General features: G+C 52.5%; 13 protein-coding genes across 13 annotated transcripts; 7 read left to right on the top strand and 6 right to left on the bottom strand.

Annotated features, from left to right (window-relative positions):
- Positions 1 to 214: 214 nt before the first annotated feature.
- ramB (bifunctional protein farnesyltransferase/protein geranylgeranyltransferase) lies at positions 215 to 1,426 on the top strand (the record flags this gene model as incomplete). The annotated part of the gene is made up of 3 exons (XM_056656033.1): positions 215 to 450; positions 557 to 661; positions 745 to 1,426. 3 exons carry the CDS (start codon positions 215 to 217, stop codon positions 1,424 to 1,426), a joined length of 1,023 nt encoding a protein of 340 aa, XP_056511646.1.
- Positions 1,427 to 1,682: 256 nt separating this feature from the next.
- Positions 1,683 to 3,050, bottom strand: NUU61_005450 (putative L-serine dehydratase; the record flags this gene model as incomplete). Its single annotated transcript, XM_056656032.1, has 1 exon — positions 1,683 to 3,050. The coding sequence occupies one exon, from the start codon at positions 3,048 to 3,050 to the stop codon at positions 1,683 to 1,685; it is 1,368 nt and encodes a 455-aa protein (XP_056511645.1).
- Positions 3,051 to 3,613: 563 nt separating this feature from the next.
- On the bottom strand, positions 3,614 to 5,718 carry NUU61_005449 (methionine--tRNA ligase MSM1; the record flags this gene model as incomplete). The annotated part of the gene is made up of 8 exons (XM_056656031.1): positions 3,614 to 3,880; positions 3,941 to 4,418; positions 4,472 to 4,839; positions 4,890 to 5,021; positions 5,082 to 5,168; positions 5,234 to 5,305; positions 5,355 to 5,473; positions 5,532 to 5,718. The coding sequence occupies 8 exons, from the start codon at positions 5,716 to 5,718 to the stop codon at positions 3,614 to 3,616; spliced, it is 1,710 nt and encodes a 569-aa protein (XP_056511644.1).
- A 251-nt stretch (positions 5,719 to 5,969) lies between these two features.
- On the top strand, positions 5,970 to 6,520 carry NUU61_005448 (putative nuclear transport factor 2 domain protein; the record flags this gene model as incomplete). The annotated part of the gene is made up of 2 exons (XM_056656030.1): positions 5,970 to 6,015; positions 6,087 to 6,520. 2 exons carry the CDS (start codon positions 5,970 to 5,972, stop codon positions 6,518 to 6,520), a joined length of 480 nt encoding a protein of 159 aa, XP_056511643.1.
- Positions 6,521 to 6,739: 219 nt separating this feature from the next.
- NUU61_005447 (Ish1 domain-containing protein) lies at positions 6,740 to 7,244 on the bottom strand (the record flags this gene model as incomplete). Its single annotated transcript, XM_056656029.1, has 5 exons — positions 6,740 to 6,844; positions 6,904 to 6,950; positions 6,999 to 7,082; positions 7,148 to 7,160; positions 7,209 to 7,244. The coding sequence occupies 5 exons, from the start codon at positions 7,242 to 7,244 to the stop codon at positions 6,740 to 6,742; spliced, it is 285 nt and encodes a 94-aa protein (XP_056511642.1).
- Positions 7,245 to 7,637: 393 nt separating this feature from the next.
- NUU61_005446 (uncharacterized protein) lies at positions 7,638 to 8,079 on the top strand (the record flags this gene model as incomplete). Its single annotated transcript, XM_056656028.1, has 2 exons — positions 7,638 to 7,717; positions 7,773 to 8,079. 2 exons carry the CDS (start codon positions 7,638 to 7,640, stop codon positions 8,077 to 8,079), a joined length of 387 nt encoding a protein of 128 aa, XP_056511641.1.
- Positions 8,080 to 8,238: 159 nt separating this feature from the next.
- NUU61_005445 (60S ribosomal protein eL38) lies at positions 8,239 to 8,725 on the top strand (the record flags this gene model as incomplete). The annotated part of the gene is made up of 3 exons (XM_056656027.1): positions 8,239 to 8,302; positions 8,408 to 8,536; positions 8,676 to 8,725. The coding sequence occupies 3 exons, from the start codon at positions 8,239 to 8,241 to the stop codon at positions 8,723 to 8,725; spliced, it is 243 nt and encodes an 80-aa protein (XP_056511640.1).
- Positions 8,726 to 9,632: 907 nt separating this feature from the next.
- On the top strand, positions 9,633 to 10,238 carry NUU61_005444 (uncharacterized protein; the record flags this gene model as incomplete). The annotated part of the gene is made up of 1 exon (XM_056656026.1): positions 9,633 to 10,238. The coding sequence occupies one exon, from the start codon at positions 9,633 to 9,635 to the stop codon at positions 10,236 to 10,238; it is 606 nt and encodes a 201-aa protein (XP_056511639.1).
- Positions 10,239 to 10,561: 323 nt separating this feature from the next.
- On the top strand, positions 10,562 to 10,918 carry NUU61_005443 (Glycoside hydrolase family 61; the record flags this gene model as incomplete). The annotated part of the gene is made up of 1 exon (XM_056656025.1): positions 10,562 to 10,918. One exon carries the CDS (start codon positions 10,562 to 10,564, stop codon positions 10,916 to 10,918), a length of 357 nt encoding a protein of 118 aa, XP_056511638.1.
- Positions 10,919 to 11,208: 290 nt separating this feature from the next.
- On the bottom strand, positions 11,209 to 11,946 carry NUU61_005442 (uncharacterized protein; the record flags this gene model as incomplete). Its single annotated transcript, XM_056656024.1, has 1 exon — positions 11,209 to 11,946. The coding sequence occupies one exon, from the start codon at positions 11,944 to 11,946 to the stop codon at positions 11,209 to 11,211; it is 738 nt and encodes a 245-aa protein (XP_056511637.1).
- A 566-nt stretch (positions 11,947 to 12,512) lies between these two features.
- On the bottom strand, positions 12,513 to 14,394 carry NUU61_005441 (DNA-directed DNA polymerase delta subunit POL31; the record flags this gene model as incomplete). The annotated part of the gene is made up of 4 exons (XM_056656023.1): positions 12,513 to 12,796; positions 12,860 to 13,817; positions 13,868 to 13,999; positions 14,074 to 14,394. The coding sequence occupies 4 exons, from the start codon at positions 14,392 to 14,394 to the stop codon at positions 12,513 to 12,515; spliced, it is 1,695 nt and encodes a 564-aa protein (XP_056511636.1).
- Positions 14,395 to 14,970: 576 nt separating this feature from the next.
- On the bottom strand, positions 14,971 to 16,442 carry NUU61_005440 (uncharacterized protein; the record flags this gene model as incomplete). Its single annotated transcript, XM_056656022.1, has 4 exons — positions 14,971 to 15,338; positions 15,404 to 15,525; positions 15,657 to 16,170; positions 16,229 to 16,442. 4 exons carry the CDS (start codon positions 16,440 to 16,442, stop codon positions 14,971 to 14,973), a joined length of 1,218 nt encoding a protein of 405 aa, XP_056511635.1.
- A 716-nt stretch (positions 16,443 to 17,158) lies between these two features.
- On the top strand, positions 17,159 to 17,557 carry NUU61_005439 (uncharacterized protein; the record flags this gene model as incomplete). Its single annotated transcript, XM_056656021.1, has 1 exon — positions 17,159 to 17,557. The coding sequence occupies one exon, from the start codon at positions 17,159 to 17,161 to the stop codon at positions 17,555 to 17,557; it is 399 nt and encodes a 132-aa protein (XP_056511634.1).
- Positions 17,558 to 18,350: the final 793 nt, after the last annotated feature.

The following is an 18,350-nucleotide window of genomic DNA, read 5'->3' as shown; positions in this document are numbered from 1 at the left end:
GACTTCCACCCCAAGCACTGCGCGTATTGCTTTGATCCTCGCGATTGTCTCGCCAGATTTGAGTCGGCTGTCTTGTTTTTAAAGCCTGAAAGATCCGCTGCGTTGCAGTCTTGCTCTTGGGTCTGCTCGAGCCGGCTTATATCTTCCCGCTGATTCCCATCACTTTGCTCTCAACCGCATTTCCCATAGTCCTCTCAGCACACTGTCCCTCAAAATGGAAGAAGAGCACAGCTATGCCAATGACCCCGAGTGGGCGTCTGTCACTCCGATTCCCCTGGACGATGGCTCGGACTCTGGCGCTATGCCGCTGGCCACGATCGCCTACCCGCCCGAGTATCTCGAGGCAACCTCGTATCTGCGAGCTGTGATGGCCGCGAATGAGATGTCGGAGCGGGCGCTGAAGCTGACTGAGGATGTGATCTCGATGAACCCGGCGCATTATACTGTATGGTATGTTGATATATTGTTCTATACATGTATATCCTTTTTTTTTTTTTTTTTTTTTTTGAGTTTTGGGATACATTTCATGTGAATGATATACTAACATTATCCCCAGGATCTACCGTGCAAAGATCCTCTTCGCCCTGGACAAGGATCTAATCGACGAGCTAAACTGGTTGAACGGAGTATCTTTGAAATACCTGAAAAACTACCAGATCTGGTACGTCCTACCCAGCTAGCCACACACAAGAAACAGTGAAACAAGCAGTGGTGAGAGAAACACAAAGCTCATATATATAACAGGCACCACCGCCAAGTCCTAATGTCTTCCCGAACACACTTCCCCACGCTCCCACCCAAAGAACTAGACTTCCTAATGGAGATGTTCGCCCAAGACTCTAAGAACTACCACGTCTGGACCTACCGACACTGGCTCGTGCGCCACTTCCAACTCTGGGACCTACCCCAAGAACTCGACGACACCCACACACTCCTCAAAGCCGACGTGCGCAACAACTCCGCCTGGAACCACCGGTACATGCTCCGCTTCGGGCCCCGCGACGCCGCCGAGCCCGACGCGGGACTCGCCAATGCCGGCGACATGACGACCTCGACAGCCGACAAGGGGCGGCTGCCTGTTGTTGATGAGGAGCTTGTTGATGCGGAGCTGAAGTATGCGCAGGAGCAGATTCTGCGCGCGCCGGAGAATCGGAGTCCGTGGTGGTATGCACGTGGGGTGTTGCATGCTGCTGCGAGGGATTTGGAGGAGTGGGAGGGGTTTGTGGGAATGTTTGTGGGTGATGATGGGGCTGTTAAGAGCTCGCATGCCGTTGAGTGGTTGGCGGATGTTTATGCGAAGAGTGCCGGTGGGGAGAGGCGGCCGCGGGCTGTTGATATGTTTACTCTTCTCAAGGAGAAGTATGATCCTATTCGGAAGAACTATTGGGATTATCGGATTCGCATGCTCGATCAGGTGGCAGTATGAAGTGGAAAGCTTGAGATGTTTATGTCCGAATGGAATGGGAAGGAATCTGGTGCTTGGTACCGCTTGTTATGCTGGGAATCTTTTCAATTCAATTAAGTCTCGAATCAACATGCAGTGTATATGTGAACTACCAAGCCCGAGATTGCCTACATACATCCCGTAAGCAAGCCATGTAGTGCTAACCAATATTCAAAAAAGCAAGTCCAGGTATATAAATGCGAAGAAAACAAGATCAGATCCTCACTACCATGAGGGGTCAAACCCACCCCTCTTGCAGCATCTTGCGCCACTCGCCCGCCATATCGATGGTCACATTGCTCCCACCACAGACGATGATCACAACTCTACTCTGTGGGTTGAGGTCCGGGACGAGTTGCTTGAGTTTGGACTGGAACCGGGGAACCGCAGATGACACGGCATCGCCGGTATCTGGGTCATGTTCTTGGTCCGTCTCGTTTTCCGTCGAAGACAACCGGTCATCGCCGTACCCTTCATCGCGGTGCGAGACCGAGGGGCTGCCAGAGCCCCTTTTCCGCTTCTTGGTGCTTTGGCCTCCGGTGCCGGCCGCCCCCGATACAGAAGTTGCTGTAGATGCGTCGCCAATGGCCGCCTCCACGCAGACGCCGCATGCCAGCTCGACCAGGAGCCGCTCGTCATCGGCGAGGCGGAGAACCCCTCGAGCTGCGTCTGCATCTGAGAGGACGGTGCTGTGTACCTTGATTCCCGGCGGAGGTGCGACGGCATACTGGAAGGTGGTCTCAGATACGCGGATGGCACCGAGCGAGGTGGCTTGGGAGGTGATCCTGGGGAGGGAGACGAGAGAGTTTTTGGCGACAGCGGCGGCCAAAGAATCGGTACCAGCCGTTTCGATGGCGAGAAGGTGAATTGGACTGGGCTGGGAGGAGGAGGAAGAGGAGGAGTGGTTAACGCTGGTATAGTCTTTCTGCTTCTGACACCTTCGCTTCTCAAGGCCCATGACGAGACCATTAAGAAGCCCACCACCTCCAACACTGCAGAGCACTGCGTCCAGAGGAAGCGCCCGCCCTCGGTAAACCTCGTCCTCCTCAACGCTGGCAGCGCGCGGAAGTTGCTTCTCCAGCTCGTCGACGATTGTGCTATTACCTTCCCAGATGGGCTGATTGTCGAACGGATGCAGCGCGATCTTGGCCACGTCCTCCTCACCGGGGCTGCCATTCTTCATGATGACTTCCCGCATGTACTCGCCAGCCTCGGAGAACGTCTCGCCGTGGCGAACCACGTCCGCGGCCCCAGCCGCCCGCAGTTTCTCCAGCATCAACGGCTTGGTGGACACCGGCACCACCACGGTGCATGGGTAGCCCAGGCTCCGGGCGGCGCATACGGCCGCCAGCCCGGCGTTGCCACCGGACGAAGCGTAGAAATGGACTGGGCGGTTGGCGTATGCTGGGTTGCGTAGATGCGACAGGATCTGGTTGCCCATAGCCCGCGATTTGAAGGAGCCGCTGGGCTGGACGTTCTCCAGCTTCAGGAAGATCCTACATCCAGCTGCCCGGGAGAGGCAGGCAGACTCGACTAGTGGAGTCTCGATCCATGGCGTTTTAAAGACCTGCTTCGGGTCGGAAACGGAAGGCGTGATGCTCCCCATGGTGGAAAGCGCCTGAAGAAAGAAGAGATGTTGCTCAAAGAAAGTGGCAAGAACAGAAGTATAAAAAAAGACAAGATTCCCAGAATAGCAAAATGTTTTGGGGATAGATAGAGGCGTTACGCGGATGTCGGTGTGGTATAGAATCCAACAAAAATAGAGCGATAAGAAAACATCAGACACAGCCGAGTTCTCAAATGTTCAGAATCGAGTACTATACAAATAATGAGACAATGTTTTGATATACAGACGGCCTAAGGTTTTCCGACGGGAAACGAAGGACTTTTCCGTCCCCGACGAGCGATAGGGTTAGGCCGGTGGCACCCACGGTTCTGGTCCATTTGTTTCCCGATAACCTTGCGGGTGCCAATGGTGGAGTCACGATGACATCGCGAATTGGATAGGCTCGAAAACCTGGCAACTCAGCGTTGGCGATGTGGAGGACCCGGGAAAACCTCTGGTGCAACTCGATGCAAATCGTTATTCAGACCGGAGCTCTCGGCCAGCCATGATTGGCCCGTGGAGCATTCTTGTTATCAAATCGAAAGGTCGGCGGACCCTACAATTTATTCCTCAGCAAGCAACGGAGGGAAAAGAATGCCCCTCTTCATGCCCTCCCCGTAGTCTGGGTCCTTGCCATAGACCGCCGCCGAGAATGCCCGCTTGGAGGCGTCCGTGTCTACGCGGAGAAGAGTCAAGAGTTCGTCTGCCTTGGAAGGCATGAAGGGTTGAAGCAGAATGCCGGAGATCCGAAGCGATTCTGCGACATTGTAGAGAACCCTTTGGGGTTCCGGGCCTTTCCATGGTTCCGCCGCATGGAAGTATTTGTTGGTCTGAAGGGAATACAAATTAGGACCAATTCAATGAAACGCGGGGGGCTTTCTGCTGTTTACCTTCTCAATTATGCTCATAGTCTCCTGCAGCGCGGCTCGTGGGTTCAGGCCGTCCATGTGCTCGGCAACCTTGGATGGTGTGTGTTCCAGCATGGATTGATGATCCAGATCCTCGGGTGTTGCAGGCGGGAGTTGGCCCGATGCAGCGTCTATGATGTGCGAGCGTAACTTCCCACGGGCACAACCGATGGTGCGGTTTGCGAGATTACCCATGCCCCCTTGTAACATTTTCTTATAATCGCGGATGATGAACGCGTTGTCAAAATCGGCATCGTCCGAGAGACCACCGCGGTAGGCTAGGAAGAATCGCATGGTGTCTACCCCGAAGCGGTCAATGGCGAAAAACGGGTTCACCACGTTCCCGGTGGATTTGGACATCTTTTCGCGATTCATCGTCCAGTGTCCGTGTACAAGGACCTTCCGGGGCAAGGGCAGATCAAGGGCCATGAGAAATGCAGGCCAATAAACGCAATGGAAACTAACGAGCAATTAGTTCCAGACTTGTCTGTTCGGGTGAATTCGTGGACTTACCGCGCGATATCCTTTCCAACTACATGGACATTGGCAGGCCAGATGGAGGCGTTTTCTTGCCCGGGAGGGAAAGGATATCCCGCCTTGGTCAAGTAATTGACTAGCGCATCCAACCACACGTAGATGGTTTGCGTGTCGTCACCGGGGACTGGGATGCCCCAGGTCAATCGTTCTACTGGCCTGGAAATAGAGAGGTCCTGCAGGCCCGACGATACAAAGTTGATGACAGAGTTCGTGTATGTTTGGGGCGTCATGAACTGTTCTTGTCGTTTGTACAGTTCAAGGAGCCGGTCCTTGAAGGCCGAGAGACGGAAGTGATAGTTGGTCTCTGAAGACCATTCCACTTCTTTGCCTGTTTCAACCGAAACCTGACCAAGGTAAGCATTCGAAATGTGCAGCGAGCCAGAACTTTAGTCACCATTCGTTTCCTCCCCGTGGATGGATCCAATGAGCTTTGCACTTGCGATTGCGGGTAGAACGTTTCGTCGCTCACCGAGTACCAGCCCTCATGCTTGGAGGCATAGATATAACCTCGGTGTTTCAACATATCCTACTTGCAATTAGCTATCTTCCGACCATCAGGGCCAGCAGTGGAATCATAGTTGCCTACCCAGAAATATTGAACGGCGTCTCGATGTGTCGGGTCGGTGGTTCGGATGAAGTGATCGTTGTCAAGGTTCGCTGCCTTGGCTAGAGCCTATATTTATATGTCTTTAGAAGAAGGTGCACACTGAGTGAAGGAACATGCGACGGCATACGCACCTCGAAGGTCCGGCAGTTCATATCGCAAAACGCTTGGGTGTCCATCCCCGCCTGGATGGCAGCTTGCTGAATCTGTCGAGTGTCAACCCAAACCCCACGAGTCCTCATTTATTCTCGGTACCTTCATTCCATGTTCATCGGTTCCAGTCAACAGCTGAGCATTCGTGTTCCCGAGTAGGACCTGCCATCTTTTGAGGATATCGGTGATGACCATGGTATACAGATGGCCAACATGGGGTGCTAACAAACAAAAATGGTCAGAATACAGTTGAGAGAATAAAAAGCCAGACGAACTCACCGGCGTTGACGTAGAAAATCGGTGTTGTCACATAGTAAGGCTTCTGAGGCTGTTCCGGCGCCGTCGCAAACCCGCGTCGGGGGGTTGTTCGCCCATTTTTGCAGGATGCGCACGTCCATGGTCGTCTCGAGCCCAAAAACTGGGAAGCCCTCGACAGGGCACGAAAAGGCGTCCTTGTTGAAGCCATTGAGCGAGAATCTGGAGGGAAGAGAGAGTGGAGGAGGGTGTATCCCGATCGATCCCCGGATGGTCCAAGCTCCGGGCATTTTTTCCCCTTCGCGTTCGCATCTTCTGCCTCAAGCACTTACCCACGCGTGTATATATTCGAGGACTTGTTCTCACTTTGGCCATTTTTGGCTTTATTCTTTCCCTGTTTTTGGCTTCACACAGATTACCACGCAAATCCGTCCTCGCCGACCTCATCCCGAGTCGTCTACAATGGCCGCCACCAACGACGACACCCTGACCAAAGTGTCTACTGATGGTCTGTTGCACAGTTTCTCCCAGTCTGGAAATTCTACGACGTATACTGATACAGCACCTCTTCGACTACAGCTTCCACCGAGTTCGTGCAGTCCTTCTACCCGGCTCTGCAATCCAACCGCGACGCCATCGGCTCGTTCTACTTGCCCACGCCCTCTACGATTCTATTCAATGGAAACACTGTCGCGGATGGCGCTGCGGTTCAGGACATATTTGTGAACCAGATGCCTCCCGCCCACTATGAAGTGCAGTCGTTCGATTGCCAAGTCGTCAATCGAGCGTACCCTACGACCACGGCCACCGGCGTGAAGCCTTCCGCACAGATGGGAGTTAAGGACATGTCGGTGCTTGTCATTGTCAGTGGGCATGTGCGATACGGAGAGTCTCGCGATCAACCGCAGCGAGGATTCAGCGAAACATTTGTGCTGGTGCCCAATCCATCTGCGGACCGAGGGAAACGACGCGACTGGCTTATCCAGAGCCAGAACTTTCGACTGGTGGTATGAGTGTCGCCTAAAAACCGAGGCAGTTGAATATTGGAAGCGACGCTAGAGCCTCTAATGGCGTGCGAACGACGTGGATGACACTTGATACGACAATACCCCCGAAACCCGAGAACCCAGCGCAACAGAACCAAGAAAGTACTGCGGCTATGCCCACCACATTCGAGATGAGAACGCCGAAGAGCTGGGACATACACAAAAGACGTACATAATCGGCTTTCACTATTGGGCGGTTGATGGATTTGCCGTGCGTGACACGCGCAGATTCGCCTTGACTCTCTCGAGCAGCTCCTCGCGCGTCGCGCTCTCACCCGGCAACAGCCCTCTCTGAAATTGGTGTTGGTCAGTTGGAAAGCGGCAAGGCAGAGAATCAATCCCAAGCTCACCACACGAAGCCATCGTTTCATTTCATCCGCTGTCCATTTCTCCGGATCTAGTCGTCTTTAGCGCATACTCGGATGAAGCTTGCATGGAAACACACCTCCAGTTGGATCTGGCTCAGCCGGGAATACATCGCTGCCCCAGATTGACCAGGCAGCCACCGCCGTGACCATTCCCGCAAATCCTGAGCGATCGGTTAGATAGGTGCTGGTCTATTCCATGTGTGGCCTTTTCTATTGGGATCTTTACCGAGGAACAAATTCTATAGAACATTAGCATGGCTCGGATCATAAATGAGTGTATTGGGTACCTTGGAATTCAGCGCTCGATCCAACTGGGTTGGCATATTGAAAAGTAATTAATTCAAGGACTGTTTAGCTGGGAAAAGTATAAGAATAACTTGAAGCTGGGGCAATGTAACCATCGAAGTGAGGATGAAGGACCATGCGAAGTACGTGGACTGTACGATAAGCTCACACCGCCACCGCCACTCGACAGTCTACGATCCCGCAACTGGATGGATTGCACCTGCCATGCTGTCGCAGCTCGCAGCTTTTGCTTGTAGGAAAGCTGAATGCGTGGGCAGAAAGGTCTTTGCATTTTCGCACTGTCCTTCCGCCTCGTTTTGTTTCAAGCATCCATTCGTTTTTACATCGTGCATCGTATATCTATACCAACCTCCACTTCCTGCTGTAGACCATCACCGACAGCTTTCGGTATATATATATATACCCAAAAGATGTCTTCCACCGACGAGGCACTGCTGGCTCTGACATCCATCACCTTCATTGTGGCCGTGGGAGGTGCCCTGATCCACGGGTAGGGCGTCATTCCTTCCAGGTCCATGAGGAATGCAGGGTTAATGTCCTCCTAGTCTAAACTTCTGGAGACGATATCGAATCCATGTGCAAGTCACCGACAAGGCTCCATCAGTTCACAGCATCGATCTGGAGGCCGCCGAGCCTAGCACTGATGCTTCGCTTGCCAGGCCCGCGAGACTGCACTCGCGACATGGGAGTATGCAATCTACACGGGGATGGCCAGGGTACAATGAGCGCAGAGGGAGGTCACAGGTTGAGCGCAAGCCAGTGACGATGGACTACTTGCCATTCAGCATCCCCGAGGATCTGGATGAGCGAACGGAAACACCAGCCACCGTCAACCACTTTGCCCCGCCATAGCACCCGCCACATCCACAGCGCCGAATCATGACTAAGCAGGGCTTCCTCGGCCCAAAGCCCTAGAGCTCCCGATCCGCACACATCATTCACCGAAGTAGTCTACGGGTGTCGTCAGCGCGTTTCTTATCTTCCACCTTGCTTTACCACATCACCGTCATCATGCCTCGCGAAGTCTCCGATATCAAGCAGTTCATTGAGATCTGCCGCCGCAAGGATGCCTCATGTACGTCTTATCTCGGGGTGCCATGAGGGGAAATGTGGTGCTGGGGTGCTGGGGAAGCTTCCGAGCGTGGCTGATGGGTACTGACCGTGTGATTTACGTTTCCAGCTGCCCGCATCAAGCGCAACCGCAAGAGCCAGCAGATCAAGTTCAAGGTCCGCTGCAACCGCAGCCTCTACTCCCTCGTCCTGAAGGACTCCGACAAGGCCGACAAGCTCAAGCAGAGCCTGCCCCCTGGTGCGTCGAACCCGTGATCGATTTTCCTTGCTGTGATGTTGGATGGCGATACGATGAATCTCGGAACCACGAGATAATCAGCGATGGGTGCAGTCGAGGACTTGGGATCCGTTATACTGACAACTCTTTCCTCCAACAGCTCTGAAGGTCGTGGACGTCTCCAAGGGCGACAAGAAGAAGGCTCTGTAAATCGGGTGACCATGGAATGATTCGAGGCTCGGGGTGCGGCGCGATTGGTTGATGCATGCAAAACCAACTGTTGAGGGGGATTTTATGGCATGGGCTTGATCCCTTCTGCGAGCCGACACGGGGATGCCTCCGCGTGCTGATGCCGGAGGAGGATCCATCCTTACACCTGTCAACCGCGGCTGTGACTGTTCGCCGGTCAAGTCGAACTCGCATTTTCCGGACGTACCCGAGGAACGCTGGTGTCGGAGCTTCCGGTCCCTACACAATGAAAAAAAAAACAGTTGAAATATCTTTACTGGGTTCTTTGTGATATCCGCTGAGACCTGTCTAATCCATTCTCATGGGATGACTATGCCTGTGGCTCTTATTCTCTGAGTATGATTTGTGTAAACCGGTAGTTTTTGCCCATTGAGTTGTGGATAAGCACTCTCGACCCCTTGGACCATAGACTTTTATGTGGTGTTTGGGCGTATACCTAGTGAAGAGCTGGTCTTGCTAGATCTTGTGAATTTGGGGGTGGTTGACTGAGAAGTGAAAATGCGCTTCGCGAAGACTGCCATGGTGTTGACACTTGACCATGTGCCGAAAGATCAAAGGCAAACCCCAAGTTATGCATTTCCTCACAAAGCCATTGTGCCTGTTCTTTCTCTGATCTTCAGCGATCTGAAACCAGTCTTTGTACTCGACGACTGAAACCAATTCAACAATGGAGAGCACCGGAATCAAAGAAGCGAGACTCGCATCAACATGGTCTTTTTTTTCATTTCTGCTCAATGCGGGCCCGTTGGAAAACGAATGAAAGACATGACTCGGTGCCATCTATTAAAATGGGCTTGATGCCCTCGACCTGATCGCCTGGTCAACACATCTTGCTAGCAGTCGCCAATTCACCTTTTCATCTACCCCAATGGCCAATGCAACCAATCTCCTCAAAGGCGAGCCTAGGCTAACACATGAAGCAGTGTGCAGTATCAGGAGCCTGTCTCTAACTGGTATTACTTGGAACGGAACAGTCAACCACTACATGCAACGAGACTCTCCTAGAAGCTACCTCCAAGCATCCATCTCCTACCATGCTGACCGTGCAGCCGCACAGAAAGTCATCGGGCTCGACTCGAGTGCCCCGATAAATGGCCCGCCCGATCAAGGGCTCGATGCACTGTCAAGTGCAATGCGCGACGACTGCCCGGGGTGCTTTCAATGGCTCTGTCAATTACTAGGCGGGCCAGGTTTACACGGATGTAACGGCCACAGCTGGACATACCTGAGTCTGACGATCGACGCCTGCGCCGTAAACACTCTACGCTATTTCTTCAGCACAGGCCCGGCCCCTGTGTTTCCCATTGACTACATCTGCCAGAATGGAAGTGATGCTCTTCCGCCGGATATTCCCCTGCAGCGCGCCGTTGACTGCGAGACCCTAGATATCATTGATCTGCTACTGACTAACCTCGAAGCACACCCGTATCGCCGGCGCGATTCGCCAGTGTCACCCGTGACCTCGGACGCTTAGAGCTGAACCGGCTTTGCGGGCTTGTCTCGCTGTCGATTGCGCGCCGTGTCGCGGCGTTGAGGAGGCACCCGAGTCTAGTGGATGACAATGCGTTGCTTATGACTGCTAGTACAGGGACATCAGCAGTTGGTGCGGACGACAAACCCGCTTCTGGGTCAGATCAGATGTTTTTGGCTCTGGCACAGAGAGAGAGAGGGATGTCTTAGTGATGCTTCATAGAGAACGCACCAGATATAAAAGGCAGTCAACAAACCATGAACCGCTCTTCTTATTTCAACATTAGCCCTAACATTAAATTTATTGATTGAAATTTTATTGTCACAATGGCATTTTCCAAGTTCACAATTCCAACCCTCCTAGCCTCGGCCTCCCTCGTGGCAGGCCACGGCTATGTGTCCAGCATCCTAGCCGACGGCACCGAATACGCAGACCCCAACATCATCTGCCACCGCGACGGCAGCAATGCCGCACTGACCGCACCCGTAACCGCCGGCACCGACATCGAGCTGCAATGGACGCCATGGCCAGACGCGCACCACGGACCCGTCATCACGTACCTGGCCCGTGCAACGGCGACTGCAGCATGGTCGATAAATGCACACTGGGATTCTTCAAGATCGAGGAAAGAGGGCTCGTCGATGGGTCCAGTGTGCCCGGTGAATGGGCGACGGATGAGCTGATTGCTGCTGGCAACCGGTGGACGGTGATAATTCCAGCGACGATTGCGCTGAGTATGTTATCCCGGGACCTGCGCTGTACTCTGCGTGAACGGCGTTGCTAGGGTGGAATGGGATGAGTGGTTATAGCCAGTGACTGGGTTGAATATCTGATGAATTCGAACGAAGGATGTGCAGATTTATTATTAAGTATTTGGCACACCCTTTCCCCAAAGTATTGGAAGTAGTACACATTTGATGTTGATTACAACCACATCTTCGTGTTCAATAGCAACCATACCCACAAGGTCCATCTATTGCGTGCGTTCATGCGACATCTCCGAGTAACCATCAACACCAGCCAACTGCAGAGCCTCCTCAACAGCCCCCCGACTCAAATCCCCCCGGCGCAGCTCAAACTCTCCAAAGAAATTAGGCTGTGCCGAGATTTTCTCGAACGAAAGACTCTCAAATAGCGCGAGGCTGCCGGTATTCGACTGACCAATCTTGACACTCAAGCACGAAAAGGAAAGCTTTGGCCTTTGACTATCTTTCCCCGTAGAAGGAAAGGCAGCAGCAGCAGCATGCAGCTTGGTCAAAATCTCCCGATCAACAGTCCCACCACAAACAAACTCATCCAGAATCTCGCTCTGCCGCTCAGCAATATACCTCAAAAACACAAGCAGCGCAGCGCGCCCAAACCCACGGCGCTGGTTGACCTTATCAGCAACCATGAGCTCGATCTCGCCAACAATATGGGGCGGGTCATCGCCATCGTCACCGTCGTCGATGCGCAGGAAGAGGTTGATGTCGCCGACCATGTTGGGTGGTGAGTCGCTATCGGGATGAAGCTGGATAGCAGGACCCCCAGAGGTATCATCTGAGTTTTGAATTTGGTCGTTGTTGGTTGCAGAAACAGGTTGGCAGATGATAAAGGTCAGTTTATCCGCGTCTTGCCGCCAGCTGCGCTGCATGGCGTATTCCTCTTCCAGAGAGAGGGGTTCTGAAGCGGTTGCTTCTTGGATTTCCTGGAATTTTGAATCAGTCAACATATACGGATAGAGATCATGCTGATGAGTGTGCTTTGAGAATATTCCTACCTCGTCTTGCATCCATTCGTGATATCGGGGTACATGCCAAGCAGAGTATGGGACTAGGAGGACTTTCGAGGTGGAGAGGGCTATCCTTGTGTCCTCGAAAGGACGAGTGTGAGCTTTGTTTCCTTTCTTATCATTCGCATTTTCAAATACAAAACAGGGCCAAGTCATGTATAAACTTGAGATTGTGGGAGATACGAGTGCGCACCGGTTGTGGTATTTAGTAACATGATCGAAGATTTAAGAAGCTCAATGCACGGATGCTCTTGTCCAGCGATCAAAAAAGGTCTTGTGTTTGCGCGAGATAGGAGTAAGTGAAAGCATTGGCATGTCCAACTGGGGGAAATGGAGGCAGAAGTGAGACTCGGCGTTGATTTTCTTGTCGATGTGGGGCACATCCATCAACACGGTTACCTAGATACGGAGAGCAAAACACTACAGCTGCAATAAAACTGAAATATGCCATGTCACGAATATCGCTGTGATTGCTGTGCATGTCTAACAATTCACTTTTTCTCTTCTTATCCCCCAAACACCCCAAAGCGGATCACCTCGACCTCCAGCGTCTCGGAATCCACCAGGATCAATTCCCCGGTGTCCTTGAAACGAGGAATAGACAACACTCGCACTCGAGCCCCAGAGGCAGGATCTGCTGCATCCGTCATTTCTGTGTCGTCCCCATCCAGGCGAAGGGGAGATTCGCCCTCGACCACAGCGCTCCTAAAGGTTGGTTGATTGCCGGCAAAGAAGATGTGCGGGCAATCTTGAAGGACGAACGGGTCGTCAGTCTGGAATGGATATGACCCTAGCAGTGGATGTTAGTAAGACTTCCGCAGCGCATGTGGAAGAACCAGATAATAGAACATACAGATCGTGTCCGGGGCAGTGGGAACTCCGCATCGCCATCGGAGCATGGCTTCCATGATGCGCACCCGAGCTTCAGAGTCGTCCATGTCGCCTTCAGCATTGCCATCTTCCCCGGCAAAATCCAGATACCGGAGCACATCGTCCACATTCTGACCGCTACATCCCCATACTCGCCATCCGTCGACATCACCGTCCCACGGGTTGGTGACGCTGTCAAACCATCCTGGCTCAGGGTTTTCATCTCCGGACGGTGGAGGCGCAGCATACGCTCGAGCATGGGGAAACATGGCGCGGTGAATCCCTTGCTGAGGAAGAGAGAAGTTCGCTGGATCCCGATCCCCGGGCATGAGCGTCACGGGAATGCTGGGCAGGATCTCCGCCAGGAAATTATCGAGTTGAGTGATGGGCGAGGCGTTATAGGCAGAAGCGTCGTAGCCGTACTTCTTGGGAGCGGCTTTCCTCTTCTCCGCCTCTTTGCCGGTGGCTTCTGTGTTAACACTGGCTCCAAGGGAATTGCCTGCAATGACAAGCCGCGAGATCTGTGAAGCATTGCCGGACGGACTATTCTCTTCATTTCCGGAGAATCCAGTATAGCCCAGAAGATAATCTGCCAGGAGCTCCAATGTAAGCGTGTCGCTGGACGTCCCTGTGATGCCCAGCCCGCTGATGAACGCGATTTTGCCATTCTGTTTGATATCCGCCGTGGACGCCTCGCCTCTCTCCCATCGCTGAGGCTGCCGTGCCAGATCCGGCACCTTGATATCAATCACCTCGAAATCTCCATTGGCATTCTCCGTTCCCAGAGCTGCGATGATAGCTCCCGTAGCTAGCTGAGCTGAAGACAAAAAGTTGCCAGTCAGACGAAGGCGACCCGACTCGTCCTCCAGCATGATTTGGGTCAACGACGGGTCCGAAGGATCGGCGTACGTGCGGCGCGGTGGCGGTGCGGACGTGAAGTTCTGCAAAGAGTCAGAGACTTTCGACAAAGAGAGAGAGGGATTCAACCCACCTCTTTGGTGAGGTCATCTAGAATATTCGGCTTCAATGGCATGTCCATGTACACCGTCCCGGCCACCCAGCACAGCTCGCCCTGTCGAACATCGAGCACTCGGTCCACGCGGCGTGCGTGTTCCCCAGCAATCTGGTCGCCAATAAAAAGTCAGAAACACCGCGTTTTCATCATGTAGAGCTTCTCCATAGGACCGGCGTCCTTACGTTAAACCCATCCCAGGCCTCTGCTGCAACTTGTTCCACAGCGGGCTTCAGCTTCGCAAGTCGCAGGAAATACATATCGCCATATTGCTGCTGGTAATGCTTTCCTTGCCCGGCCGGCAGTCGAAAGGTGTGTAGAGGATTGTAGTGGGAGGGGACACGGTAGACAGGTTCGGGTTCTTCATTGCTGTGGCGGAGATGGTTCTGGTTAGCGGGAGTTTCAATCAGTCCGAGGATTTGTCGAGTGGCAGAAAAAGATAAGCCGATGGCAAGGACCAACCTTGGAGGCCGTAGAAAGCCATAATCTTCGTGCTCTGACACCATTTTGGTGGGGGTTGAATGTTGCAAGACTCGAGCGCGGCGCATCGGGAGACGCGAACCCCACGCGTTGGCGCGCCACTTACATTCCCGCTTTGGGCACTCGGCCTCTCCTTCGACTTCATCTCTCATGGATTCATGCAAATTCAAAGTGTCAAATTACTAGGCTCTGGGGGTCTAATTTTCATAATTACGAGTAAGATGTGAAAAAAAAAACATCGAGCTCTCCTGCAATGAAAAGAGCTCGATCTAATGCCATGAAGCTGTTCTAGCTCGTTGCTCTTCCGTCCACTCGACCAGCTCATCCCATGCCATCCCCAATGGTTTTGATATACTGCGTGCCCCTTGCTCCATGTCAGAAGTTGTATCCACCTCGCGGCCACTCCGAAAAACTCGGCAAATGGAGTTGGGATTGACACCAAAAGGGAGGAGCAGTTTCATCGGCCCAGCAGCTTCTTCGCTTATTTTGACTGCAGACAGGTTGCAATGCCGTTTGGCCTAGCAAATTTTTTATCATATTGACCGGAGTCATGGTCCAAATCGACGAAAGAAGCCGTCAAGACGAACGGAGTAGTGCAATACTCAAATCTTGACTTGGAGCTTTCCACCAGTTTGCCAGACCCTCAACACACAAAAGACCAAAAATGCCGCCAAAGGAAATGCGCCTGCATAAGACCACGAACCAGTCCAGTCTGAGCCACCTGCCTGGTGCTGCAGAACTGCACCAGCTCCCGGGCCCCCGAACAGCACACTCAACCCAAGAAGGAAATAGGCAATGCCCATACGGGATCCCAGCTTGGACTTGTCGTTCGTGAAGAGCATGAAAAGAAGAGGCGGAGTTGCAATAAAGATGCCCGAGAAGAATCCGAAAAAGAGAGCAGTGCAGACAATTCCTGCGACGCTGTGCACAGCAAGGTTGCAAAAGAGCAGCACCCCTATCAAAAGCGAGCCTGGAACGAGGGGTCAGCTCGAGTCTTAAGAAGAAGAAAAAAAAAAAAAGCCTTCAGCTACATACCTGGGATGACCACATTTACCGCGCCCACCTTGTCAGCCAACCAGTTTGGCAGCGCACGGCCAAATGTAGATGCTGCGTTGAGAATGGGAAGAAGGTATAATGCCAAATTCCCGGTCGTCCAACTGTGATCCTGGCCAAATGTGGGCACATAGAAAAAGGCCACCTGCGATCCCCCATACCCAAGAAAGCATCCCAGGACACAAAGCATAAAAGGCCCGTCCGTGAAAACAGACAGATCGACCAGCTTCCGCACCCCGGGGGTTTCATGCGCATTTCCGACACAGTTATAGGGATGGCAAGGGTGGCTAGTGCAATGAACCCGATAATGCGAGTCGTCCAAGCAAACCCAACGCGGTCGATCGGGTTAATGAAGATGACAGGGTAGAGAACGCCTCCCAGCGAGCTTCCAGTCGCCGCCAAGCCAATTGCCAGCCCGAGGCGAGTGCTGAAGTAGGGCTGGATGACAGCCAGTGCGGGAACGAAAAGGCAGCCTCCACCTATTCCAACCACAAACCCCTGGGCGAGGACGACTTGCCAGAACTCCTGACACAAAGACAGCATCATGTGGCCGAAGACGATGCCAAAAGTGCCTACTATAAGCAGGAGCTTTAGATATCCGCGGTCATAGATAGGCCCAATGACTGCCCCAGAAGCAAAAACCATCAAAGACTGGATGGATCCGATCCAAGATATGTTCGAAGACGTCTGCTGGAAAAGTGTCCCATTCTCGTAGTAGGCCTGGTAGTCTCCAAACATGACAATAGTACCTAACAGAAAAAGCTGGTCAACTTTTAATCTAGCTAGTGGGATATAATAGTGACCAACCCCAGGTGTTGAAGACCATAAACCAGCTCCCGACTACCTGCAGCCAGGCTTTGGATCCTCCATTTGGGGGAGGATTGGATGGTGCGGGTGTAGATTCGAACTCGTTGGAACCTTTAGAGCCCAATGATTTCTCGTCGTTTCTTGACTCATTCGACAGGCCAATTTGGTTCTCTTGGCCTCTGTCGGAGACAGATGACTCCAACGTTTCATGCATTGGTGGCAGTACGTCGGAATTCAATAGGTTACAAAACAATTATTCGAGTAGAAATACCTTGAGTTATAATCCTATATCTGTCGGGCAAGGAAACGGCCCTTTCTTAACTATACCCACAAGTCATACGCTCCAATGATCTTGTCTCAAAAAGGCAACCAGTGCGCTTGACGAGATGGAGCAAATTCTGTCGGATCGATAGATGCCCCGAACAGATTCATTGGTCTCAATGCTGCATCGAAGGGGCCAGGATTTACGTGAGAAGTTGAAAGCGCGTGTTGATCCCTCGGACTTAGTATGGCATCTTATGTCCGTCGTTAACTCCATCTATACCTCTTCTCCAAGAGACAACTACATTAGTCGATCCACCTGGAATCAGAGGGCCATTGCGTATTTACTATATCATCGATCCGTGGTGAGGCTTACTTTCGAAAAAAAAAATTGAAAATTGAAAATTTCATATTGTTGTGCGGCATTATCAGTGAACTAAGGTCTAGCAACGGGTGTACGCTGTCTTTTAGTATACTTCGAAGGTTGGACTTGCAAGCAGTTAAAAGAGAGGTCAGGCGGTTTCAGCAAGATATTATAACGTAGATCCGCAAGAGGAGTCTGGGTCATGGCAAGATTGCAGCTTGAATTAGTGTCAAAACCATCTTCTTTCACAGCTCGAGAACGGTAGAATAGAGCCCTTACACACCCTCGAGATCAAGCAAGTCCCTATGGGTCAATTACCAGCCCTCGCCTTCGCCAAAACCACCGCCGCCGCCTTTACCACCCCCGTAACCGCCGCCCTTGCCGCCCCCGGCACCGGCACCGGCACCAGCACCGCCGCCAACACCCCCGCCAGCACCACCGCCACCACCCTCACCACCCCCGGCGCCAGCACCCTCCCCAGCGCCAGCACCTCCGCCGGCACCTCCACCGACACCCCAACCTCCGCCAGCACCAAAGCCGCCGCCGCCGCCGAAACCACCACCGCCGCCTCCTCCCTTACCACCCCCATGACCACCACCAGCGCCGCCGCCAGCGCCACCTCCCTTTCCTCCGCCGAGCCCACCACCTCCGCCAGCACCGAAGCCGCCGCCGCCACCGCCGCCAAGACTGACATCTCCGCTTGAGGCTTCAGAGACTGTAGTTATTGTATAGTTAATATCTATCACAAAAGATCTGTGGCTATAGGAAGGCACGAACCGGCTTCCCCAGGGACAGGGGCCGCAACAGCCGCACTGGCTAGGGTAATGAAAGCGAAGAGATAGTTGAAACGCATTTTGCTTTAGTGACTTGAGGATACCAACTTGTCTGTTCGTTAGTATTCGTTAGTCTGCGATGATGCAGAGACCGTACCTTGAAGAATTCTTACCAGATTGCTTGACGAGATCAGGCAATGAAGATAGAACTTGTTGTTCTTGATGCGTTGAATGATATCTTCGTCTCAGCGAATTTCTCCAGTTTATATATGCCTTCCATGTGTACCATGTCTCACGAACCACGGGCACGTTTACTTCCTTCAGCTCGGAGTAAGCGCGGAGTGTCGGCAAGTATACTAAGGAGACTCGGATGCTTTGAGAATAGAGACCAGTCACAGTGTTTCTCCGAGCGTCTGGATTGCAATTTCATGTAAGGACCTCCTTGTCAAACGGATATTGCTTTTTTTCTCCGACCTAGGACTGTCAGTCGAAATGACAATACTCCCTCTAAAGCATCCTGGTTTCAAGGATTTAGAGCAATTCATTAGAGACATAGCCTAGGCATATCATCAGGTATAGGTGCTTCTAGATTTTTCAGGTGTTCTGCTTCAAAATTGATCTACATGGATATCTGAGAGGATTGGATCACAATATGTCTTATTTTGAGATGTATACGCGAACAGATGTCGACATTGTCAGATGGCCATGTGGTAGCGAGAAGTTG

The sequence above is a fragment of the Penicillium alfredii genome, assembly GCF_028826965.1.
Source record: "Penicillium alfredii strain IBT 34128 chromosome Unknown utg000007l_segment0_segment0, whole genome shotgun sequence".
NCBI lineage: Eukaryota > Fungi > Ascomycota > Eurotiomycetes > Eurotiales > Aspergillaceae > Penicillium > Penicillium alfredii.
Note: the sequence above shows the minus strand (reverse complement) of the source record. Positions and strands in the feature narration are given on the sequence as shown.